The 27,500-nt window shown below is 43.1% G+C and overlaps 1 protein-coding gene across 1 annotated transcript in view; it reads right to left on the reverse strand.

Annotated features, from left to right (window-relative positions):
- Positions 1-27,500, reverse strand: part of eif4g1b (eukaryotic translation initiation factor 4 gamma, 1b) — a 46,396-nt gene that overhangs the window by 18,254 nt on the left and 642 nt on the right. Inside the window, exons 2-7 of the mRNA XM_030778749.1 lie at positions 14,745-14,805; positions 14,397-14,530; positions 13,855-13,935; positions 11,729-11,926; positions 5,981-6,065; positions 3,632-3,771 (exon numbers count right to left, since the gene is read on the reverse strand). Of these exons, the coding sequence (XP_030634609.1) occupies positions 3,632-3,771; positions 5,981-6,065; positions 11,729-11,926; positions 13,855-13,935; positions 14,397-14,489 (597 nt within the window). The 5' untranslated portion in view covers positions 14,490-14,530; positions 14,745-14,805. The remainder of the gene's footprint in view (positions 1-3,631; positions 3,772-5,980; positions 6,066-11,728; positions 11,927-13,854; positions 13,936-14,396; positions 14,531-14,744; positions 14,806-27,500) is intronic.

Here is a 27,500-nt window from a genome sequence, read left to right on the forward strand (position 1 = left end):
TGTCTCTGTCACGCTGAACAGCGTGCTCTGCTGAAGAGAGCTTGAGCAAATGAGTTGGCGGCGTGGGACACGACTGTTCCCTGGGCCAAAGTCCGCCCCAACAACCACCACCCACACCGACAACCATAGCCAGCTGCATGCGCCCACAGTCACTGATAACACAGCCAAACCCACAGGAAACAGAAACTAGACTACACAACAGGTAACTTCCTAAGTACAGGAGACACCAGGCCAGACAAGGGATTAAAAAAAAAAAAAAAACACCACACAGTGATGGTTTGGTTATCAAGGAATGGACAGGCATGTGTGAGTCACACAGCAAAAACAAGCCGACGACCACGAGTGTTTGTTTCCCCCCCATGAAAAGGGACTTCAGTGGTTCTTTTATGCTGTGGAATGCATTTTCCTGGCACAGTTAAGGACTGTTAGTTCCTTAGAATAATGGCTAAATGCCCATTAACACACAGGCCTTATTTGGAACCACCTTCGCCGTGTGGTGTAGGAACTTTATTCTGATAGGAGAGTGCTCTCTCTCTCTCTCTCTCTGTCTCTCTCTATGGCAGTGCACCCGCATACAGGACAATAAATTTTTTGATGAACATAAAACCAATGTAAACCATATGCCACTCCCGTCTCTCAGTCACCAGATCTCAACCCAATTAAATATTTACGGAGGATCCTGGAACAGCACCCCAGACGGAGCTTTCTAAGGCAGCAGGACAGAACACAGAGTTCTAGGGAAGTTCTTGTGACCTTCTGGTTCAGGTTCCTGTTGAGTGAAAGCCATGGGGAACAGTAAAGCTGTCCTGTCAGCTTGTGATGGACCAGTGGCCCAATACGGCCTTTCATGGTGGTCTTGCCTTTATAATGGCAGTTAGTTAACCATAGAGCTGAGCTGCCTTACACAGAGAACGAGGTAGTAATAGCTTGGTGGTAAATAATGCTTTATTACACACCCCTGAGTGAGGCTCGAAACATTGATGCTGGTCCAGAAACTTGCAATCTTCAACATAGAAAGTAATGGTGAATAAAGACATAATGACCAAATGTAAACTGTACAAATCGAGACAGAGTTGAAATTTATATGAAAAGAAACACAGCAGAGATCCTCGTTGGTTGAGGGATGATGTAGAATTTCGGTTGGCAATATCAACATTCTGTGACATTTTCACACAAAATGAAAGACAAAAACATTCTCACGATGCATCTAGAGCAGCCTTGTTATTACTGTAGAGTTTACACAGAAACTAGAGCAGTCTTGTCATTACCAGAGTATAAAGCTTCAAGTGAGGTCATATGGCCATAAATAGGCAGTCTAATAGCCACAACTGGTGGGATGGATCACCCTTTTTCCTGTGAGAAATTCAGTTACCTCACGTTCTGTTGACGGTAGCGGAAAACGCTTTGCCAGGCGCTGCTTAAGAATCTTCCGTACGTGTTTGGCCGGGCTGAGGTCTGGCGACCAGAACAGTCACGGCACATGCTTAACACCATTTCCATTTTCCTTTTCATCATCTCGCCCTGAGGACGGGCGCACTGTTCTCCTGGACGAGACCAGTCATATCTGGATATCCATGGTTCGCCACAGATCAGTGAATGCTTAGAAGGGCTTGGTATTAAGCGTTGTATTAAGTAGTACTAGCTTGCCCTGTACGGGATATGAGTGGACCTAAATCATGCCATCAAGATGCTGCCCACACTAGAACAGAGCTGCCAGTAACCCTTCACCGTGGGAACCAGGCATTCAGACCCAGGAGTTTCTTTTGGTGCAGTCCGCACGTGTACCCGTCTGCTGGCTCACAACAGGAGGAAGAATGACTCATCTGACTATGAGGTTTTTTTTTTCCCCCCACCATTCAGCAAACCACTGCCTGTGTTGTTTTGCACCACCTTACTGACTCACAAAAGAGGGTGTGTTATTATATTATATTATATATGTGTGTGTGTGTGTGTGTGTATATTATATGTATATATATGTATATATATATATATATATATATATATATATATATATATATATATGTGTGTGTGTGTGTGTGTGTGTGTGTGTACATACACTCATATGACAACCTGAGTGTAGTATTTCTCTCTGTGTAGGTAAAAAACTACCACCCAATGACAGAGATCAGAACAGACAGACACACAAACAATTTAGCAGACAGCTTTCCTCAGTATCACATGCTGACATGAAGAATGAGTGTGTGTGTGTGCAAGAGAGAAAACATTACCTGCTTGAACTCTTGTTTTTTCAGTTTGCTCACTAGAGCTGAGTGCATGGTGTGCCTGCATGCATTTCCCATTGTGACAAACTGGAGAACACCCATACATCTCTCTTTTCCATCCCAGTTTAACATACCACATACTAGGCTTGGGCGGTATCTGTTCTTTTTCATACTTTCATACCTTCCTGACATTTCATCGGGGTACACAGTATATGACGGTATTGGTGTTAAAAAGAAAGAACCCCCCCCCCCCCAAAAAGCCTGTTAAATGACACTGTCTGGCCTACAATGCTTTGTGTCTAATATGCAGTTAGCCTACTTAGACAAGTCTTGCTGGGTTTAAACACTTATGGCCCGTAGAATAATGATTAGATATGAATTAAGTGGCCTTCTTCCATAGATTCAGCGTACCTTGCTGGAGGACGCTATGACACTGCCGCGACGGACGCGGACACATCGTTGGGCTGCATGGAGATGATGTGCTGGTGGAGGTGGCAGACTGGCAGTTGAATAAAACCGTGCGGCTAATAAACTGCTTTTGTAGTTGGAATAATTCATCTCAAGATAGTTATATTTGGCAATATTTTCATGACTTCGTATCCAGTCATATTTAATCGGTTAGCGAGGAGACCTATAGAGCAGAAATGACCTAATTTGAGCGAAACTGCATTAACCATCATGCACTGTAAACTCCAGAATCATCCGAGAGTAAACAGGGTCACTAGTATAGAAGTTGAGCGCTAGGGAAACACGGCGACAACTCCTTGCTGAGTTAAAAAGATCCCCCTTCATTTATTTCAGCAGCACCACTCCACTTCCTCGCAGTAACGTAATCACCCCCAAGCGTGTATGGGAAACGTAGTTAACCAATCTAGTAACAGTAGTAGAATGTAAACACGCAAGAACATGGGCGAGATCGCCGATATTTATATCAAATATTAATCCTGCGTGCATCTATATTTTTGACAGTATTGAAAATCATGCCTTCGGGATTTCTAAATGCCCCGGTATGCTCTAATACCTTGATACCGCCCAATGCTACAACATACCTTTACATACAGTCTTGCATGTGTGTGTGTGCTTGTGTCTGTACCATGTTTTTGTGATGCTGTATGTTCCAAATGTCCCCATGATGATATAAACATGTGGCAGGTCACGGTTTTATGGGGACATTTGCTCAACCCACAACTTTCAATGTTTTTCCCCTAAAGGAAATTGTTGTTATCGGTGAAACAAAAAGTTTGGAGGTTTGTTTGGGTTCAGTGGTTATTATTTAATTACAGTAAAGTGGGAATCAGTGGGAATGCCACAGTAAGGTGTAAACACAAACACACTGTGTGTGTGTGTGTTATATGTACGTGCGTGTGTGTGTGCGCGCGTGCGCGTGCGATAGAGCGAGCCAAACGTACCTGTTTGCGTTCCCGTTTGGGCGGGGCTTGTGGCTGTTGCTGGGGCGGCGGCTGTGGTTGCTGAGGGGCGGGGTTCATTATGACTGGTGCAGTCGCAACAGGAGGCGTGTACTGGGGCTGAGCGGGGTAGTAGGCTCCCGCTGAACGCACGCACACACACACGCACACGCACGCACGCACGCACGCACACACACGCACAGGATCATTAAAACACATATATCCATGCTTAAATCAACACACAAGGTACACATAACTACATCCTTCACATACACACAAACACACAACCCAACTACGATAGGCCTCAGTGTATATGTGTGTATGAACCCAAGTAAAGGCAGAACCTCAGGACATCAGTCAAGCTATACTGATAACATTTCCAAAACCAGTATATAACCTACACAAAACCTATTTGTGTCCTAACATAGCATCCACAAATCCCAGCACACCATCCGAAGAATGTGGGTTTACAGTTACACATTCATATATATATATATACATATACACCCCTCACCTGGAGACGATGTCATCTTCACATCTCCTCTCAACCTCTCTTTCTTCCTATTCAATTTCTCTCTCTTTTTAGTCATTCTCACCCTCTCTCTCTCTTTTAGTCACTCTCTCCGTCTCTAAGTCTGTGCCACACTCATGACTGGGAGAGCATTGTTGACCAGGAAGAGCAGAGACTAAATATAGTCAAAACCCAGAACCAGAGAGGGGGGGAAGAGTGAGTGAGTGAGAGTGAGAGTGAGAGAGAGAGGGAGAGGGAGAGAGAGAGAGAGAGAGGGAAGTAAAGTATTGGGAAGTTCTTGGAGGGTGTCCCGACACAGCGAACAAGACCTTAAGATATGACTCACAAAGAACGAGAGAGAGTGAGAGAGAGAGAGAGAGAGAGAGAGAGAGAGAGAGAGAGAGAGAGTGAGACAGAAAAGAGGAAAAGAAGTAAACCATACCCTGAGAGTTCCTGCTGGACGCTCGATTCCCCATGCTCCCTCTCTTGGCCCTTCTCTTACATTCCAACCATTCAAATCTACAGATCTGGACTCACTGCAGTAGCACTATTCAATCTCTCCTTCTCTGATCTAACTTTCTTTTAACTTCCTCCCTCTCTTTCTCTTTCTATGGGTCAGTATGATTTCAGGTCAACTGTGTGAAAGACTGAGTGCAGAGAAAGAGAGACAGAGAGGGGCGAGGGTGTCTGTGTGTGTGTGGTTTTTTTTTTGGAACCAGTGATCTGATCCATAGGGGAGGCCAGGAGTGTGACGGAGGTAAAATGAAGGACTTATAAATCACTCAACAGCCTGATAAAAATAACACCACCTACCCCCCACCGAATGAACAGACCATCTGTACACCGCGTGAGTCCTATGTGGGGCCACAGATGTACCGCAACAGCATTATATTGAGTTTCTTCAACTGAAAACTGAACTCAGGTCAGTCTGATGTCAAGTCCACCGTGACTATATTTATACCTTCACTGAGAAACACTCATCTCCAATCAGTTTTAAAGACCATGCTCTAACAAACCTAACTTTGCCAGTCAAAAGCACCCTCTACTGGTCAGGAGGACCACAATACAAAACAAGCAAGAGAAGCTCCACCCGAACTCAGAAAAAACCCCCAATCAGAATCTTCCCCACTGTGTTGGGGTCTGCACCCCTTGGAAACTAGCATTTTGATATTCCATGAACTGGGTTGTAGGGGGGAACAAGATGATTCTGGACTGCACAGGAATGATCCATCAGAACCTTTTCCATTCCTAGATGGCCCATTTGGAGGTCACATGATCAGGAGAAAGTGACCTCATGATATTCCTTATAAGGATGAAGAGCAGAAACTACACTGTAAACCTGACAAATGTGTCATCACACTAAAAAAAACTGACAGCTGATTACATTAAAAATTAAAATAAACATTTCTGAAGTTGATTAGTTATTTTTCTTAAAAAAATGAAGTTATTCTAAGCTTTTAGGTGTACAGCCCACTTGACAATACATGCAAATACACACACAGAAATTCTGTGACAGTGCGAATGTTTGTTTTTACCTGTGTTAGAATGTAATCTACATAATTTATAATGCCTTGGTAAGAGACACTGTTAGTGTGAGAAGGGTGTGTGTGTGTGCGTGTGCGTGTGTGTTTTACTTGGTCCACTGCTTCCCCCTGCTATTACTCTTGTAAATTCTCATACACAAAAGGAGAAAGAGAGAGGTGGAAAACACACTGGGCACTCTCTCTCATGCTCGCATCCACACACAACCACATTCTAAATGCGCATCAGACTAGGGAGGTGCTAGACCAGTGAACCTATGGAGATCTAGGTTCTGACTGATCTCTGCTGTCCATACATACCGTATTCAGCTGGACTAGTTCCTGGGAAGAACCCTGGAGAACCTGCAACTTGGTACTGCTGAGGGGCCACGTACTGAGGACGATACTGAAAGAGAGAGAAAGAGAGAGAAAGAGAAAGAAAAAGAGAGATTAGTTGGTGTGTACTTAATGTACATTAGTCTCACCTGCTCATGTGCTATTCAACTCTGGATTATCTTGATGTAACCACTGGCTTCACAAAAACACAAAGAACTCAAAAACTTACCTTAGAAAGGGAAAGAGAGGGAAGGGGGGGGGGGGGTGGTCAGGGGTGAAAAGGAGAGAATGAGGATGAAAGACAGAGGTGTCTAAGAACAAACCAAATGATTTATGGTGAGGGATTTTTTCTTGGTCACTGTTTGATGTGATCAGTGCAGAGTGAACGTATGTCCCCCTCCATTCCCTGTCTCTCACCACCCCCCCCTCTCTCTCTCTCCTTTTACTGTCACACCATCAGGAAGGGTCTAGAGAGTCATGTGACCATCTGGCCTGAGGGGCAGCGGGCAGACTCAGCAAAATTTATGTTGTGTGTGTGTGTGTGTGTATTGTCTAAAGGTTTTCAGGCTCTATTTTTTCTCCACACTTTCATCTCAGTCATAGAACCTGTGGAATTTTATTTAGATAGACAGATAGATAGACATACATACATACATACATACATACATACACACATCCACAGAGCATTAAAGATTTACTGGGAGTAGCCAAAGTTTAGGTTTCATTTCCCTGAAAGAGTGACTGTGTAGTGTGCTGTGGAATGCAATTCCATTTTAATTATACAGACATTTGAAGAAATAGAAATTGTATAAATCATTTTACTTATATTAAGTAAATATACAAGGTTGTGTGTGTCCGAATATTTTTTTTATCGATATCACTTTAAACTATAAGTGGGGTGTAATGATTCACTGATATGAATCGGGAACCTGTTTTAATGTTAAAGATGCCACTACATTGATACGCGGACCCCTGGATTGGTCTAAATGTACCATGAACCGGTCGAGGGCCCCATTCTAAAGTTACGAATCGGTTGACTGAGGCTTTGCTGCTAATTCTACTTATTTAATATCTACTTATTTAGCTGCTGTGGAAGACTCACTGATCTAACATTACAAGACATGTTACTTTCAAATTAATAATGACCGCCTCTCATTCACTAATAAATCTGCTCAGTGTCTCACGTTTACCTTTTACGAGAGTAATGTCAGCCTTGCTTGTGAGGTAAAAACAAGAACACGTCCGACACCGCTGACAAGGTTTTACAGTGTACCATCAAATCTAAAGTTTGGAAGACATTCGGATTTTATAAAAAGGAAGGAAAATTGGACAAAAGTCTGGCCATTTCTAAGGTCTGTACAATAGCATTTAAGTACAGTGGTAGCACAACAAATCTTTCTAGTCACCTGGTGAGACGGCTGGTGGAACCTATGTAGGCGGCCAGGGATCTGTGGATACTATTGCAGCTAGCACAAGCAAGAACACGCAATATAAAGACACGGATATTAAATACCTTGTCCAGCCACAACTGTAAATCAGACTTTAGATGCCGCAGTTACCTTTGACCTGACCGAGTTGTGGCTAAGGACTAAGGACAAGATGTCTACATTTAAGAAATGTTAACAGATTGCATCGAATCGCATTGCATTGAATCATTCCGTATTAAAATGTATCGTCCCTGAATTGTATTGTAGCCCGTGTATCTAGATAAGTATCAGATCGTCTTATACACACACACACACACACACACACACAAAAAAACCCCCAAAAAAACAAAGAGCTAGATTTTGCTTCAGCTGACTTCTTAATCAGTTGATTGATACATAAAATCAACCAAAAAAAATATATGATGTAGTATTTGTGAGTAACAGTATTTTTTGTTAATCTAGCCATGTCACAATTATTCAACCTCCATATAATATTGCTGTTCCTCTGCTAATTTTTATGGCCTAAAGTGGAGTTAAAACATAATTAACCCCTTGGGAGCTCTATAATGATCCAGTGATGCATACATAAACCCATCCATGAAGGTGTTCAAGGTGAGTTGCAATCATGGGTAAGACAAAGGAGCTTTCACAAAAGCTGAGAGAGAAAATTATTTCATTGTACCTGAAGGGCATCAGGTATAAGAAGATTTCCCAAAAATGTAACGTTCCAAGAGACACTACTGGGAGCATCATGAGGAAGTTTAAAACTTATGACACAGCTGTCAACCTGCCTGGACGTGGCAGAAACCCCAAAAATCCAGAATGAGCCCCTAGCAACTTAATCAGGAAAACTAATAAAAACCCTCGTGTTACTGCAAAACACCTACAGGATGACCTGAAGGCGGCCGGGACAAGTGCTTCAGTGGCAACTATAAGACGAGCACTGAATAAACAAGGACTTCATGGCCGGACTAGAAGACACACTCCACTCTTGACCACTCCACTCCTGACCATGAGAAACATCAAAGGTTGACTAAAATATGCCAGGAGGAATTTGTATACTGCAGAGTTTTGTAGACTGCAGAGTTTTGGGAGACCGTTCTATGGACTGATGAAACTAAACTGGAACTTTCTGGACACATGGACCAGCGGTATGTCTGCCATGGAAAAGGCCAGGCTTATGAACAGAAGAATACATGCAGGTGGGTCACTGATGATGTGGGGAGATTTTTCTGCTGCAGGAGCTGGCAATCTTGACCATGTAACTGGTATCATGGATTCTCAGAAATACCAGGAATGTGATGCCTTCTGTTGGGAAACTAAACCTTGGTGATCATTGGACTCTCCAGCAAGACAACGATCCCAAGCACACCTCCAAGTAAACCAAAGCTTGGTTGAGAAATAGATCCTGGAATGTCCTAGAGTGGCCCTCTCAGTCCCTGGATTTCAATCCCATTGAAAATCTTTGGTGGGATTTAAACAACAGATTAAATCAGAACAGCCAAAGATTCCAGTAGAGAGGTGCAAGAAGCTGGTCAGCACTCACTGAAGACATTTATTAGAGGTTATAAAGGCTAAAGGATGCTCCACAAAGTACTGAAGGTGGGGGTTGAATAATAGTGTGAAAAGTGTTAACTTGGAGTTCAAATGAAAAATCTAAGTCAATTTATGTTCTCAAAATTAGGCAAATATGTATCAATAAATATATTTTGTTGTTTAACGAGGCTTTTTGTCATATATTTTCATTAACCTCGATTCACATCAATATAACGTCTTTTGAGGTGAGGGGGGTTGAATATTTCCGACTGCAACTGTATGTATGCACATGATGTCACAGTAGGCGGAAGTCAATGGGTTTACACCCACTGAGCGCCAATGATCTGTCTTCAGTCATTTGACTCTTCCATTCCAACGTTACAATGTAAACTGAGACACAAAGTAGAGTAAGGGTGCACTGCTCAGGTTAGCATTAGCAAACCTAGCTGTCTAGTAACATTACCACCAGTGGCTGAATCCTGCGGTGTACAGAGCTGAATTGTCAGCTAGGTTTGCTAAAAAAGTACTGCTATGATCTTGGATGTTACAGGGATTGTGATAAACGCAAATGAAGACCCCACTGTTCACATAAAAAATGTAAACTTTTTTTTTTATTCAGATTTTATGCATACAGTGGTGTGTTCTTTAAACTATGACAGCTTTCCAGAAATTAGACTAGAAAAAAAAAATCGCAATATATTGCCTTGCTTACAGTATCGGACTATATCGTAATATATTGAATCATAACCCCTGTATCATGATTCGTATCGTATCGCCAGATTCTTGCCAATACAGAACCCTACTAAGCTATAGAGCTGGGAAGGTATTTGCCCAGTTGGTTCTGAACAGCTTCAATTGGTGGGAATTTATTCACATTACTGGTTCTAAACAGGTTCAGCTGGAGGGATCAGTCACCTGATTGGTTGTACATTAGTGTTACGTGTACTTTCACTGCTGATTCTCTATGATAATTTGTCATGTTGTTAAAACACATGATTCATTCAGTATGCAGGCATGGTACATTTACTACATATATTTGATATTGGTAAATTGTCTTTGCATAATAACCCAGTGGCGTTTTCAAACGTCAAACTCACTCAAAGCTACCATATACAGCATATCGCTTGTCCAAAAGCAAGTCAGAAAACTAGACAGGAAGTTTGTTTGGTTCTAAGGAGTAATAAGGCATGGACATTTCCAGTAAATATAGGCGTTTTCGCACCTGAAGAACTTTTCCATAGTTCTTAGAACTGTTGGAGAAAGTACCCCCTTTTTCGCATGTTCGCACCGCAGGAACTTAGGACGATCATACTTTTCAGAACGCCGTTTTGAGGGGCTTTTTTAGCTCCTACTTCAGGGTAGGTACTTTCGCAGTGCAATAGGAACCTTGTGACATAAGGCGTACAGCCATTGGTCCAGACGCAGGTATACGATGATTGCAACCGCCATTTTTAAAGATCCGTGCAAAATATAAAGTCTTACAACGTCTTACATTTAGTTTTTGATATTCATGTCTAAAAATGTCTTAAATGTCAGGAATTTAAGAACAATGACCATTTCTGCAACGTCCAATGTATATTTGTACATTGAAGAGGTAGCGTACACTCCGCTTCGGTAGGTGCTTGTGTGTCCCCTTGAGTGGCTGTGATCCGCATTTTAATCTAAAAATAAGAATGTGTTTATCCAGCTTGCATCAGGCACAAGCAATTTGCTAGCACACGAAAAGTACTATGCCCATCGAGTCATTCACTGCTACTGCAGTGGTAAATGCAAGGGGACATTTTTTCTTCCATTGGAGTGGGTCTATTTCCATACAGTTTTATTTTCGTTAATGAGAAGGTAGTTATATGTTATCTAATGTGCACTCAATATTTCTGTCATTCAAATTCAATAAAACTCTTTAATTGTGTATACTGTAATAGTTTGTCGATTTCTTTTGCCACAGTAATGGTATTTTTTTGCTTTTTTGGAGGTATTTAAAAGGTCTTAAAAGTTAATTTGTACTTAAAAATGTGCAGCTATCCTGGTTAGTCGTAAACAACAGCTCTTAGCTGCTATACCGTCGGGCCGGCTTACATCACTTCAGCGTTCCTACTGGCGGTGCGAATGCAAACAGAAAAAAAGCCCTAGAACGTATGTAGTTCTAGGGGAAGCTCCCCAGGGGGTAGTTCCTATCAAATGAGACCCTAGAACTGTTCGGCCGAAAGCGCCTCATGATTTTATGTTCCCACTATTTCAGCATTTATCCAACGGAACGAAGGCTTCCTTCAGAGGCACGGAGTTAAAATCTTACAATCTATGTGTTTACACTGATTGCTGAGTCTCTTGACCCATGTGACAATGGGAATCCCCAGTTATTCAGTTAAATCACTGTGGTGGAACAGAAATGATCTTTATTACAGAGGGACTGGCGTTCAAAGCTGATTAAGAAACCTGATAGAACCAAAGTAGGTTTTAACTCCTCCATCACTGGTTTTTAACCATGTAAAACGGAGATGTTTTTATGATCTTCCAAAAGCACGATGTGCCAGCCTTGGAGGTTTTTTTTTTTTTTTTTTTTTTTCAATGATAACATGTTTTTTCCTTTTTTGAAACGCTGTCGCAGCCAGGCTGCAGTTATTTCGGCCAAGTACCCAACCATAATTCTCTTCCATAATGACAACTCCTTCACTGTCACAGACACAGGCTCTAAAAACCACTTGATCAGCATGAGGAATCTTTGCAAAGTCATAACCTGTTGTGCGTTAGCGTGTGCGTGCTGTCGTTTCACCTGTCCAGATATGTAGTAGGTGCCCTGGGAGCTGGGGAATCCAATTGGCTGCTGGGGGATCATCATCATCTGGGAGCTAGGCTGGAACATGTGAGTGGGTGGGTGGGCGCCATGGGGAGGTGGGATTGGCCGAGGGGCGGAGCTAGGCTGGACACGCCCAGGGTTGGCAGGCAGCGTGGGCCGGCTCGCATAGTATGGCTGCAAAAGAAACAGAGACATAAGGAAGAGTGTTTCAGAGAGAGAGAGAGAGAGGGAGAGAGAGAGAGAGGATGAGAACAGAAAGAGTGGGAGAGCGAGATAAAGTGAGATAGCAAGCACGAAAAAAGGGGACGGAGAGAAGGGGAGCGAGAAAGACATTTACGGTCTAACATAGTATCAGTTCACATTTCAGCCAACAGACCAATAAGAACATTCAAACATTCTGCTCTTACTGAGCATCCTGCCTTTACAATGTCAGTCAGCAGCACAGAGACACATAATCTGTAAAAGGAGAGGACATTCTCTGTTTCCTTTTGTGTTGCACCCAAAGACAAAGCTTCCAATGAAACAAGGCATTGTACTAGCTCCCCATGCACAAGGTCTATGGCTCCCATTATGACATCACTGTTGTCTCCTTCATTTTATGCTCCCAAAAAAAGGGGGTGAATGGGCTACAGAAGAATGACAGAAGGACGATAAAAGAAGAACGAGGAGGAGAAGGAGTTACCTGCAGTGACCTGAATCCTCCCTGCTGCAGTACAACACCAACGAACAAACAAACGCCCACACACACACACACGCATACACACACACACACACACACACACACAGCCAGACAGAGAGAGAGAGGGAGAGAGGTGAAAGGAGGGTGAGATGAAGGGATGACAGGAAGAGAAAGAGAGTGTATTATCCATTAAAACAGTTAGTTTCTGACAGGATCATGCAAGATGTAGCAAGTGTGTGTGTGTCTGTATGTGTGTACATGTATGTGTGTGTGTGTGTGCATGCGTGCGCGCGTATGCACGAGCGCATTAGCGCTTGTCATCGATGCTTGTTGTAGAGATTTCTGTGCATGGGGAGTGTGTGTGTGTGTGTGTGTGTGTGTGTGTGTGTGTTTATTAGTACCTGTTGGTGTAAAGCCCTGGGACCTGGGGCAAACTAGAGAAGGAGAGCCAGATACAAACAAACGCACACAGACACATACAAGGTCAAAAGTCAAAAGATTCAAGCGACAAAAGGGAAGAGGCAAGAAAGACAGTTTTTCCCAACCACCACCACCACACGCAGAGTACTGCAGAGCGACACAAAATCTACACACTCCTGCAAACGAACACGCACGCACACACACACACGCAGAGTACTGCAGAGGGACACAAAATCTACACACTCCTGCAAACAAACACACACGCACGCACACGCAGAGTACTGCAGAGGGACACAAAATCTACACACTCCTGCAAACAAACACACACGCACGCACACGCAGAGCGACACAAAATCTACACACTCCTGCAAACGAACACGCACGCACACACACACAGAGTACTGCAGAGCGACACAAAATCTACACACTCCTGCAAACGAACACGCACGCACACACACACAGAGTACTGCAGAGCGACACAAAATCTACACACTCCTGCAAACAAACACACACGCACGCACACGCAGAGTACTGCAGAGCGACTCAAAATCTACACACTCCTGCAAACAAACACACACGCACGCACATGCAGAGTACTGCAGAGCGACACAAAATCTACACACTCCTGCAAACAAACACATGCACGCACGCACGCACGCACACACACGCAGTCCTACAGAGCAACACAAAATCTACACACCAAGGCATGTAACATTTACTGAGTCACACACTCTCTCTCACACACACACACTTCTCTGTCTTCACAGCATAAGAAGGTGGAGGAGGATTCAGGCTGCTTGCATCAGAAGAGAAAACTCTCCTTTAAAACTTCCTGAGCCAAGGAATCTCATCTCATCTCAAATTAAATCCTAACTGTAGTTCTCACTGTTAACACCAATGACTACTGGGAATCCAACACAAAGTTGCACCAGGAGGACGTTTAGAGCCAGGCAGTGTACTTTTTTTGTGTGTGTGTGTGTGTGTGTGTGTGTGGTGACCATACCTGTCGGGGCTGGGGTGGGGGGTTCATCTGTGGTGGGGGCGTGGCAAAGACCACGGGGGGTTGTCCGGGAGGGAAGCTGGACTGTGAAGAAAATATCATTCAATATTCTGCACAACAGATACAAGATCAGACCTGTTACACTTTTGCTAAGCAGCATGGATGATGACAGGGTAAATGTGCAATAACAGATTAGGTCAGGCTAGTGCGGTAATTCTGAAGGTGAGTAAAGGCTTCATTGCACAGTTCCAGACTCCAGATGATGTCATTACATAATAACATTACATACATAATTCTCAACAAAACATTAACTGTCGACGACAGAATCTTGGGTCATACAGATCAAATGAAAACTGACATCGAAAACTCTAAAACAAAACGAATTCTCTTTATTCCACACCTTTTATTGTTTATATGTGTTTAGTTAAACTGTGTGGACAGAGAGTAAGAAAAACATACGAGTATGTTTTCCTCAAAGCTGAACTCAAACGGAGCCTCCGACGTCAGGTGAGGTAGGAACTAAAGTACTGCAGTATGTGTAGTACCTGGGACAGGCCAGGGGATGGCGCAGGCAGGGGGGCAGAGGGATGGGGGGGGGCGGAGGGGGGTCCCGTTAGAGGCTGTGAAGCTTTATTCATTTCATCTGGATCTGCATGGAGGCTAGTACACCCTCACACACCTAGAGAAAAACAGCACAGCGATTATCATAGTACATTTAAGCTTGAACACCTTCAGACACCTGGAGAAAAAAAGGACAGTGACTATTATAGTACATTTAGTTTAGTACAGTACAATACAGAATACTTCAGCAAAGTACAGTATAGCTAACTATAGAACTGTATAGTACAATTTAGTGAAACACTGTAAGGTATAATATAGTAGTGTGAACTTACTCTTTTGAGAAGTTCAGTCCCCGCTGCAGGGACTCTGGAGCTACTCCGGCTGTCTGTCAGCCTATCAGAGAGAGAGAGAGAGAGAGAGAGAGAGAGAGAGAGAGAGAGAGAGAGAGAGAGAGAGAGAGAGAGAGAGAGAGAAATTAAAGGATACGATGGTCACAAGTGACACCGTATTACTGCTGAAGATATAACTGACACACAAACTCAAGGAAATACAGAACCCGATACAGAGAAACACACACACGTACTTTCAAAGCACATAGTTTCAGTGTACCGCATTGTTGAGAGAATAATGTTTCTTTGTTGTTCTGCACTTTATACACACACACACACACACACACACACACACCTACATCCAGTGCTACCACCCATTACATTAACACAGCAGGGAATATTGGAGTGAAATAGGAGAATGAGGATATAGCTGTAGACTAAACAGCCAGGTCAAGTTCTGCTCCACACAGACACACACTGGGAGAACACTGTGTGTCTAAATTATAACAGATGACACATACAGATTGCAATGTAACACACTTCAGCTATGTCTCAACACACACACACACAAATGCTGAGTCATATAGACAGGAAGAGGAAAGAGTTCTGTATAAAGAGAGAGATGGATTCTGGGGAAAGGGTGGGGGGTAAACAAACAACTGTGTAAAAGAGAGAGAGAGAGAGAGAGAGAGAGAGTGAGTGTGTGTGTGTGTGTGTGTGTGTAACCCTGTCAGCACAGAGAAAATGGGTTATCATTTATGAGGTTCCTAGGAGCTCATGACATCTGAAGTGTATGACTAATCAACCCTGAGAAGTGTATAAAAGAAGAGATTGTGTGAAGTCAAACTGTCTTACGACAGAGAAACACTCGTGGCTCCACACAGCTATGTTTCCAGTGTTAGAGCAGAGACTGGTCTGTTTTGAAAAACAGTTCGGGAAATGCTTTGCTGGCTTTCTGTCAGAAAGCAATTTCTCTGAACAGCATCACATCTTACAGACCTGCTACTTCAGAGAGCAGTTTTCTCTGAATGTCATCACAGCTTATAGAACAGAAATTTGACTCAGGAATACCAGTCAAAAGAGTGTTAGCAGCATGCTGTACATTCCATTACAAAACCAAACCCCCAGAAAACTTGTTTCACTTGCTTATATCCTCAGCATTAAAACAAAACCTTGTCACTCCGCTCAGTAAGACCTCTAAGCATGTGCATGAGAAAAAAAAAAAAGCGCCACTCAGTTCAGTTTTTACAGTATAAAATGAATTTGCGGTCGCTAAAGACACTCCTTCAATACTTTCACTACAAAAGTAAGGTCTTCATCTATCCTTTCAATCATTCACATGTGTGTATGGGACATATATTACAATGTAAAACACATTCCCCTGCCTCAGCTAGAAGGAACCCAAGACAGACGCCAGCTACTTGTTTTGTTCGTTCAGTGTGCGCTGACCTCCCATGTTCTCGCTCTCCCCGTATCATTGCTTAGGCAAATGAGAAGTTATCAGGGCAAAGAGAATGTTTATGTACAACAGCGCCTGTGCAACTAGGGCTAGGTATTATTCAAAAATTCTGATACCGGTACCGATACCGGTTCCTGAACGATACATTTTGCAATATCAGTTTTATAAAATCCATTTTAACCAAAAGAAAATTACATTACACATTACGGTACAAATATTTCATTTAAATATTTTAGCTTCTTGGCATTTTTACACACTCAAAGCAGTTTCATATAAACCAATTACCAAAACCTGAAGTTGTCTGTTAACAATATCAATACATAAAAATGTATACAAGCCAGAATCGAACTGGAACCTTCAGATTACCAGACGACTGCTGTACCTCCTGAACCACTGACGCCCCAACAAAAAATATTAGAGTATTAAGCACCTCAAGTGCTTTTTTGACAGCTGACCAATCACAAGCAGAGTAGTGACACCTGTTGTTTCCCATAACAACCACCAAAAATGGAGAAAGTAGCGGTGGAGAAATTACAGAAGACAGCCAATCACCAGCCATATTAGATCTTGGTACAAGCATGCTGTGTGCTTATTGGCGTGCAGACACTGATAAGATTGACTCCTTAGGTATCGAAATTTGGTACCGAATGACAAGTCATTTTACAATACTTGATAGTATTGAAGCAATTCAGTCGGTGCCATAAAAGTATCGATGTTCGGTACCCAGCCCTATGTGCAACTGAGCCTGCTTTATTTCTTTATCTTTCCCTCTACTCTTCTATCGGTCGGATGGCTTGAGCTGAAGCCTGCAGGAACACTGTCTCTTTCATTCAGTAAAGGCTATCATTTTAATGTCCACTGTTCTCCCCAGAGGAGCAGGCTGTTATGCGTCAGAATTTTCTCTCATGTCTTACGTGACCTTTATGGCAATATGCTAACATTTTACACAAAACTGTTTACTGACCGCACTGACACTTTAAAATCACAACTCCATACACACACACACACACACACACACAAGAATCTATGCTCAGTTTTACATCCGGAGACATTTAGGACTTTGACCCAGGCACCCATACGATACGCACAATGCCTTACTTTTTCCTAACATGCCCATTTATCGTTTTTTACTTTACATTTCAGATACAAAAACTCACCACCAGTAAGACCAGTCACCACAGATATAAACCACAACCAGTAAGTTCAGTCACCACTAAGGGGCACAACGAATAATCGAGGTCGACTAAGTCGACTAAAATCGATGACCAAACTAGTTGCCCACGAATTTAACTGTCGATTAGTTGGTGACGTCATCGTGTGTGTTTTTGGCGCTGACTCAGAATGCTCTGACATGTAGGCATTACCGCTTTCTGGAGTGAAGTGAACAATAGCGTGCGATGCCAACACCCTCACGACCAAAAACTTCCAAAGTGTGGGAGCATTTCTCTCTTAACTGGGCCAAAAAGGTGAGCTACAACATTTGCAAAGTTGACCTTGTCTGGCTCCAGCACAACACATCAGTTGTGCTGGAGCATCCGAAGAGGAGGCACGCTGGCTCTCTGGATGATGAAGATTCGGATCAGTGAGTTAGCTAGTTAGCTAGCTAGCTATTTCTATTTTGAAATACATTTTCTTTTGATCAATGAATTGTTAATGGCCATTTATCATGAAACTGGACATATAGAGGGGCAATATTTATTTATTAATGCATTTCAATATCTACACAGGATTCCAGAACCAAGAACAAAAATATGGTTTGTATGTAAATTTTTTAATGGAGTATTGGAGTTTAAAAGAGTAATGTTACTCTTTTGCTTGACAAATATGTCATTGTAAATCAAATTAGGGCTGAATGATTAATCGGTTTCAAATCGAAATCGCGATTTGAAACAATGCGATTAGCAAATCACAAGGGCTGCGATTTAGGATAGAAGTTATGCAGCACGTTTGACCCAGGGTTTAAACTGTCTCGTCAATGGTTTTACAAATTCATGCCGCGCTCCTTGTGTGACAGTCATGCTCACCAATCACAAACGCCATGCTCCTCGTGTACCAGTAATGCTCACCAATCAGAAGTGACCCAAGGCGATTAAGTATATGCCCATCAACAACAAACACATGATAGTCCGTCAATGATCAGAACTGCATCCATAGCGGCATCTAGTATTCAGAAATAACAGACCATAGGATGCCATAATTGACCGATAAGAATCGAGTATTCAACAAAGCCGTGTAATAAAAAAAATGTAATAAATAGCCTACACGTTGGAAGCAATATCTTTAAGTTCTCATCCTTGCATTAGAACATAGAGCAGGTAATATTTTGATGGTATCTTGTGGTAATGCTCAATCTCATGTTTTAAATCTATTACGCAATGAATATTGAACTGAGGCTTGACTTTAAAAAAAATTATATCGCGAGTCAAATCGCAATCGCGATATCAGTCAGAAAAATCGCAATTAGATATTTTCCCCAAATTGTGCAGCCCTAGATCAAATGCAGTCCAAAGAGGAGCTGTGCCAGTCATGCTACCATGGATGGCTTTCTTCAGAGGAGGCAGACTTGTACTCCCCAGCAAGCGACTGCCCTCGCTGAATCACTCCGTACCATTCTGGTCAAGGATATGAGACCACTGTCCATGGTTGATGAAGGGTTTCAAGAAATTCAAGAAAGGCAATTCAACCCTGAATACACCCTTACGTCCAGAACTCATTTCATTCACTTGATGGAAAAGAAATATGAAACAACCTTTCTGAAGGTACAAGTGTTTCTCTCTCTCTCTCACACACACACACATTCACTCACTCTCACACGCACATGCGCGCGCACACACACACGCAGAACAGCAATTTGTATTTCATATAACGACAGAATTCATGAGCATCTATAGCGGCATCTAGTATTCAGAAATAACAGACCATAGGATGCCGTAATTGACCGATCAGGATGGAGATGTACTTCGCAGAGCCAGCGATACCCAAAAAGGAAGACCCTCTCAGATGGTGGAGGGACAATGAGGGGAACATTTTCCCATACTATCAAAGCTGGCAAGATCTTTTCTGGGCATTCCTGCAACATCCACCTCGTCAGAGCACATCTTCTCTGCAGCGGGGAACGTCTGCTCTCATGAGAGAGCAAGCCTCTCACGAGACCATGTGGAGATGCTGACTTTCCTCCGTTTTAATACAAAACTGTGACTGACATGTAGCCTAATGTAGTTGCAACAGAGTGTGGACCACAGAATGCACAAAGCACAGGGTGCACTTGTCTGTCCTCACCCTCTTGTTTCTTTCTTTTAAATTAAGATGGACTGTTTGATTTATTTGATGAAGAGAAAACTGCTGTAGTTCTGTTATATTTTACTGCTGATACTTTGCTTCTCCTTGGTTTGACAGAAAAAGATGGATGTTGGAATTTTTATTTATCTTTTGTATCGGCAGGAAAGTTCATTAAAAGACGTATTTTTAAATGAAGAATTCATCTTTATTGTCTTTATTGTTAGTTAGCACATGCCAAAGACACCCTCAAGCTAAATTTAAAAGCTGATAGCTAAATAAGAGCCACTGAGTAATCGTGCAATTCATAATCCAAATAGCTGATTATTCGTTTCAATAATCGATAGATTATTTGACTGTCAAAATAGTCATTAGTTACAGCCCTAGTCACCATAGATATAAAATACAACCAGTAAGTCCAGTCACCGCAGATACAAAAAACACCAGCAGTAAGTCCATATTTCACAGAACTAAGATATAAAACTCCACCAGTAAGTCCAGTCACCACAGATATAAACCACAACCAGTAGGTCCAGTCACCATAGATACAAACAAAAATAAAAAATTAAAAAATAAAAAACACCAACAGTAAGTCAACACAACACAGAACTAAGATATGAAACTCCACCAATAAGTTCCTTTCCCCACAGGTACAAAACTGCACCAGTAAGTCCTTTCCCCACAGGTACAAAACCGCACCAGTAAGTCCTTTCCCCACAGGTACAAAACCGCACCAGTAAGTCCTTTCCCCACAGGTACAAAACCGCACCAGTAAGTCCGTTCCCCACAGGTACAAAACCGCACCAGTAAGTCCTTTCCCCACAGGTACAAAACCGCACCAGTAAGTCCTTTCCCCACAGGTACAAAACCGCACCAGTAAGTCCGTTCCCCACAGGTACAAAACCGCACCAGTAAGTCCGTTCCCCACAGGTACAAAACCGCACCAGTAAGTCCTTTCCCCACAGGTACAAAACCGCACCAGTAAGTCCGTTCCCCACAGGTACAAAACCGCACCAGTAAGTCCGTTCCCCACAGGTAAAACCTGTAGGAATGCCAGGCTTTGAGTGTCAGTCTAACTAACCCTGCCTAACAGCGTTACCATGTCCTGGTATCTGCCCATGTCTTTTCACCCAATCAACCCATTAACACCAGGACATGTGCCCAGCGAGGATCCACATGTGTTAACATCCACATTATTTCTCTCTAGTCATAGTCATAGGTCCATCCTGACACATTATGCTAACTGCACCCCGTCATTAAACTTAAACAGCGGCTAGTCTGTCTTACAGCAATGCTGTAGAAGACATGGTGCTACATCTTCTTAAAAGTCCATCTACAACCTTAGAGCCCCCCCCCCCCCCCCAAACTCACACCCAAATATAGACTACAGGGTTGAAAAACACACACACGCACGCAACATGAGAACACTACCCTATGCACGTCACACACGAAAAGATTTGGAAAGGGGGGGGGGGGGGGTTCAGCAAGGCCAAGTTGCGTAACCCTGAAATCTACCTGCTGTACAGCTGAGGTCTAACACTCAAAGCTAAACGCTGATTATCACAGTCACACGCTTTGCCTTTCATTTCAGCGGCAGTGTTTGTTATGATACACTTTAACGATTATTAAAATGTCCCTGTTATTTAAAGGCTCACGCCGCCGTCACGCTTCCGTAACATGGTTCTGGTCTTTTCTGACATGCAGTCTAACTCAACAATGCAAACAAAGTACCCATCTAAGACAGACGTGTTTTATTTAGACTGCCGGCCAATTCAAATAGTGAAGAAGTCCATATAAGAACCCAGAACTGCCAGGAATACTGATGTTTAATTAAATTAATCTCTCTCCCTCTTATTTATCACACTCTCTCTCTCTCACACACACACACACACACACACAGAGTTTGTCATTTTGGAGAGTTCCAAACAGAACACAGAACACCCTCATGCGGAGTCAGACCTTTGGAGCCTCTGTTGCTGTGGGCAACGGTGTTTCCGCAGCGGTTAAGCCACGTTAAACGATTCTGCAATCATGAATGTGTGAGTAATGTATGACTTTTATGTCCAAACAAGATCAGTCACTCTCTCGGTCTCTCTCTCACACACACACACACACACACAGGGAGACAGATAGCACCTCCAGAGATATGGAAGAACAAAACCGATATTTTGGGAGGACACCTCACGGAACAGGACTTCACAGACAGTCAGACCGCACCGTGGCATGAGTCAGGGATGGTCTCCTCTCTGCTGGGAAGGTCCTACTTTGACACAGCATTTCTATTTGAATTGTATTTCCAACTCCAACTGAATGTTACATCACACATCTGTCCCCTACGCATGTTTACATAACTTCAGTCACCCAAAGTCACAGTTTAGCACATGAATCTGGGCTCAAGAGTTAAAACAGCCAAGCCATTCTGACAGGAGATCTCTACCTGAACAGGTAAGCACGAGCAGCCAGTCACGGCTCTTTTCTGTTTCTGAAACATCGGCCCCGTTCCACTACTCTTCAGTGCCCCCTTTCCTTGTGACCTTTGACCTTTGCTCTCTTATTGGGCTCTCTATGGGGAAAAATAGAAGCCTGTGTGGTACTGCTTCAAAGCATTCTTTCCTATTAGAAGTGAGAAAAGGGAGCCACGTAAGACGACCGAGACAGGGCCCAGTCGGTCAGACGGGTAAAAAAAAGCCAGGTGTGAAACTGTATCACCCTGTCACAGGAGCCTGGCGGCGCTATACAGCCAGCTAAGCACAGGAGCTGCTGTACAGAAAGCTAAGCACAGGACATACTGTGCAGCCATCTTAGTACAGAAGGGACAGAGTCACTCCTTTGGCCTTAGAAATGACAGAGTATACCAGTCCACTAATGTAAATATAACTAGGGCAAATGCTAGGACACTTTCTTCCTCTCCTCTGACCATGTCCAAATCTTGCTAATTTACCGTTAGAAAAACACCCACACAAACACCCGACACTATCAACCTACCATAAAACATCACCGCTGCCGCCACCAACACCATGTGTTTCCTCCACCATGAGGTTGGCACATGCACCGCCGCACCAGCATTTTTTTAAATACAAATTCACCGCAGACCAAAGCCTATGCCCCATAAGCCTGTTTAGCTCATTTTAACAAACAGTTAGAGTCTCCTCCTGGCTGCCGACAAAGAAAAAGAAGAAAAAAAAAACAGCTTCATTTCTCATTTTCATACGTGAGCAGAGAGAGGCCACAACTTCTCGCGAGACAGAGGTGTACATTTTATGTCGGGCCAGAAGCAGACAGGACTGGTGTAGAATGAGAGAGACGCCCAGAAAACACTGCACCACCATCAGGGTCGACTAGGTGACCCCGACAACGGAGGTTGCACCAGGTGGGTGAGGCTAGTTTTCTCGTTTTACCACAGGACCAGAGAGAGAGAGCGAGAGAGAGAGAAAGAGAGAGAGAGAAAGAGAGAGAGAGAAAGAGAGAGAGAGAGAGATTATCAGAGAGCGAGCACGCGAGAAAGATGAGCCGCAGGATCACTATCCCACACTGGTCCAAAAGGAGACTAACCATTCCTGACTTAACCCAAGACGGCAAAAGATATCATCATACGTGGCACAAACCAGAGGACAAGGAAGATGTCAAATTTTAGACGGTTCGGATGAAATCAAGCCACACCCAGACGCCCTGTTTCTGACAGAAAAAAATTGTGTGTGTGTGTCCCTTGCAGCATTCTCACATACCATAATTACTTACTACATGAGGCTCGAGTCTGTGGACTGCTTGTCAGGTGCAGTTTGCAGAGGGCCAGTCCTGCAGCATGCATGAGAGTTAAAACCAACAGGCCTCCAGCAGCACACTTCCCCTTTACAAGGAAACTTTAGCTACATTCTTTTTTAGAGAAGAGGGGAAAGGTCAGCTCCAGTCAGCCAATCAAGAGAAACGCAACAGCCTGTGGATGGCTACGGCTCATGGTTGAGTACAGCCTGTGTTTTAGAAGGCTTCAGCTCATGGTTGAGTACAGCCTGTGTTCTAGAGGGCTCCTGCTCATGGTTGAGTACAGCCTGTGTTCTAGAGGGCTCCTGCTCATGGTTGAGTACAGCCTGTGTTTTAGAAGGCTTCAGCTCATGGTTGAGTACAGCCTGTGTTCTAGAAGGCTCCTGCTCATGGTTGAGTACAGCCTGTGTTCTAGAGGGCTCCTGCTCATGGTTGAGTACAGCCTGTGTTTTAGAAGGCTTCAGCTCATGGTTGAGTACAGCCTGTGTTTTAGAGGGCTCCTGCTCATGGTTGAGTACAGCCTGTGTTCTAGAAGGCTCCTGCTCATGGTTGAGTACAGCCTGTGTTCTAGAGGGCTCCTGCTCATGGTTGAGTACAGCCTGTGTTCTAGAGGGCTCCTGCTCATGGTTGAGTACAGCCTTGCTGAGTGCTCTGCAGCCTGTGATTGAGCATGTGTTTCATAAATGACAGCCTGTGTTTGAATACGACCTATGTTTCAGCAAGCTATAAGCCTGCACTGCCTGTGTTTGAATGCAGCCTGTGGACTGTTATGTGTATAGCCTATGAGTTGGTGGGCTACAGCCTGTTTATGAGTTGGTTACATCAAACCATTGCTTAAGCATCGCTCAGTGCCACTAAAACACTGCTTTGCGGCTAACCGACACACCGGACGAAATTTCAGAGAGAGAAACGCTGAACTAGGCCTAATCGGTCAAAACCAGGTGTTTTGTAGCAAAGACTGGACTGGATGAGTTCTCAATCACATGATCTGTAAGACCTGCTACAGAATTAGACTTAACACCTGCTCAAGTACAAAAAACACAATGTCTGCAGCCATGACTACCACTACATTATATCATCAGCACGGCCTGTTTCTACAGCCTCTACACGTGCACACATGCCAAAACACTTAACTAAGGGTCGTATGTGTCTCCACAAGTTTGCGTGTGTGTGTATTAAAGAATGAGAGTTTCAGGCTTAGTTGGTGCCACTGTGATAACTTGCCAAAACTCTTCAGGTTTCAGCTTCATGTTCTCTGGAGAAGACAAACCAGTGGAACATGTTCACATTTCACAGCTGAGGCTCCTGACACAAAATTTGTTCCCAAAGAACAAAAAGATAAATTACTACCCACCCCCCCCCCCACCCCACCCCACCCCACCCCACCCCCCTAAAAAAAGTACAGTTGCCTGTGTGTCAGCTGATACACACCTATCCAGCTGACTTACCAGCACAACACTGATATGTATACAATCTTCGGTTATGACCGCTGACATACCAGCTTCCAGACTGACCAAACATCCAGAACTTGTGGGGACACTCCCCGTTTTAAGAGCCGTGTACCTGGGTCAATCTATCTTGGGAACGATTTCAAACACATGAAGTTTAAAATATTAGCAACACTGTTCAGAGCGTATCTAAACTTGCTTCTAACTGCTTCTCTTACTATTGGTATTAAAAGGACACTAACAGTCCGGTTGTTACAAGTCCTGCTAACTTTGTCTAGCCCTAAACGCAGCTAAGAAAATGTAAGACAGGCTATTCAGAAACAGCTATTTGACTAAACATGGGTTAAATCAGTACTAGCAACAAAGAGCAAGTTTTAACACTTTGTGCTGTTTTAACGTGTCTGTTAATATTATCAGAGTAACACAACTGAATGGTGTTGGTTTCACTGTTTTCAAAACTTTTTATTTTTATTTCTTTTCAGTGTTTAGTTTCAACGTCTCTCAGTTTTAATTATAGGCAGTTTCGGCATGATATCCGCAAGTCGTTACAATGCAGAGTACAAGATACACCTCCACGCATGACAAGATTATTCTTTTGTGTCATAAATCTGGTCACCTCATTGATGAGATGGCAGAGGCATTTACGTAACTAAAATATCAAAGGTATTTAAAGTATTGAAGTTACTGCGTTGTACTCCATTTATGAGCACACACGAAGAACTGCATTAAAACAGGTGTCCGAACTTCACTGCATCAATCCTCTAAAACAATAACCACATATACACCAGCGTACACACACACACACACGCTTGATACGACACAGAACCATGTCGTTCACTGGCTCTAGGTTGTAGTCACTCACAGTCACGGTCCGGTAAAGCGAGACGTGCAGTAAGCATGTACAACGGTGCAGCACGTCGCCATGTTTGGTCGCAAGGCGTCTCTCTCTCTCGCTCTGTGTGAACGCTCGAGAGAGAGAGAGTGAAACCACGTGGGTGCTGCTTTGGCGCGCGCAGACGCGGACAAGTGCGCACGCACAGACACACACACAAACCACATACACACAAGCTCAAAAAGCCGGCTTCTCTTGCCAGCTAATCTCTGGCATGCTTATCTACCAGTGGCCGACCCCAACTAAGTAAAAAAGCTCCCTCTCACACACATACATATTTACTGAAACAAACAATACTGAATGAAATCAGTGATATACACGTTCTCAGTGGCGATACTGGAGACAACCTAGGAATGTACACCTAGCACTGACAATTCTTTCTCAATATGTGAGCTATTGCTATACAGGCTATGCAGTTAGCTATCAGTGTAGCATGTCCACAGTCTATATTGCATAATACGGAATTAGATGAAGTGGTCGCTAGACTTACTTAGCCCGATAAGAAGTAATTCCGACTATTAATAGAATATAATAGACTGAAATATCAATCGTTTTTGTGGATGAATGCTGACACGTGTATTCTGCTGATGAGCTTCGCACGGCCCTAGACTCATTACGGCTTGTTGACGTGTCATTCTCGAAATTTCATATAAACCCCAGAACGTTTAAAAATGCCATTCAATACGTGCATAAACCACGATTTCCATCGGCGTATGCAAGAATACGTGTCTCTCCAAGATGAGATTACGTTTCTCTCCAAGATGAGGTTAAGTTCAATCATAGTGATACTTGTCAAAAGACAACTCCCTTGTCTACACATACCTTGAATCACGATCGCAAAAATAACCAGATTATGATTCTTAGACATATAACAGCCATTAGTAATCAAGGTGACTAATCACACCCTACAGGTGAGATGAATAAATATAAGTGACGATTGTGAATTGCTCAGTCAAAACATTGAACTTGACTTTCTTGTGGAAAAATGATTCCTCGGCCAAAGTTGTGTGATATTCGTCTTCTGCTACACGATTACAAATGCTTTAGTGACAATGATTCTGTAGACCACGATTTACAGATCACCAGTGCATGACTCAGTTGTGATAATTTATCTGTTCGCCGTGAGACCCAGACAACTGGAGAATTCCTCTAAACTGCATACATTCTAGATTTGACGAAAGCCATATTGTTATTGTCATTACGCAAGAAGCGGCAATACGCGTTGGAACCGGTTAATTTTTAATAATTTTACATTCCTAGGCCTTGTGTCTTGCGTCCTAACTAACTTGGTGACAGGTCGGTCAACTTAAAACAGGAATTGTTTCACCATTACCACGTCCAACATGTATGACGAACATGAAGAACTACCCCGTAGTCATGCTTAACTATGCTTGCGTATTTAAATAGACTTACCCAGATATAGAGGTGACAGTTGGACCACGAACACCGCTTTAATCGAACTTAAAACCCCTACCATACATAAGCTGTCAGGTAACTAGCCCACAATCTTAAACAGACCTTGCTATCAGGCAGGTTAACGTTCTTTTGGGCTAACGGCAGGCATAGCCGGTAAATCGTATTCAAAATCAGATAATCCAAGAAAACATGCACCCTGGAGCGATATCAAAATGCTAACAGTTTGTAAAAACAGAAATGTGTAGTAACTGGCAAAAAGTACACCGTCTATGTATAATTACATCAAACAGTGTTTCAAAGCCGGTCAGTAGACCTCTCCCGCTAGCTGGCTACGCTAGGCTAGGCTAGCTATGGTACTCTGGGTTAGTAACCTATTTACTTGAGTCAGTTGAGCACGCAGGAATTTCTTTGAATTTAAAGAAAAACCGCTCACACTCAGGGATAAACTGAAGTGTATAGTAATGAAAGAACTGCATGGGTACAAACATATTTACTGACAAACATTTATA

Source organism: Chanos chanos, chromosome 6 (genome assembly GCF_902362185.1).
Source record: "Chanos chanos chromosome 6, fChaCha1.1, whole genome shotgun sequence".
Lineage (NCBI taxonomy): Eukaryota > Metazoa > Chordata > Actinopteri > Gonorynchiformes > Chanidae > Chanos > Chanos chanos.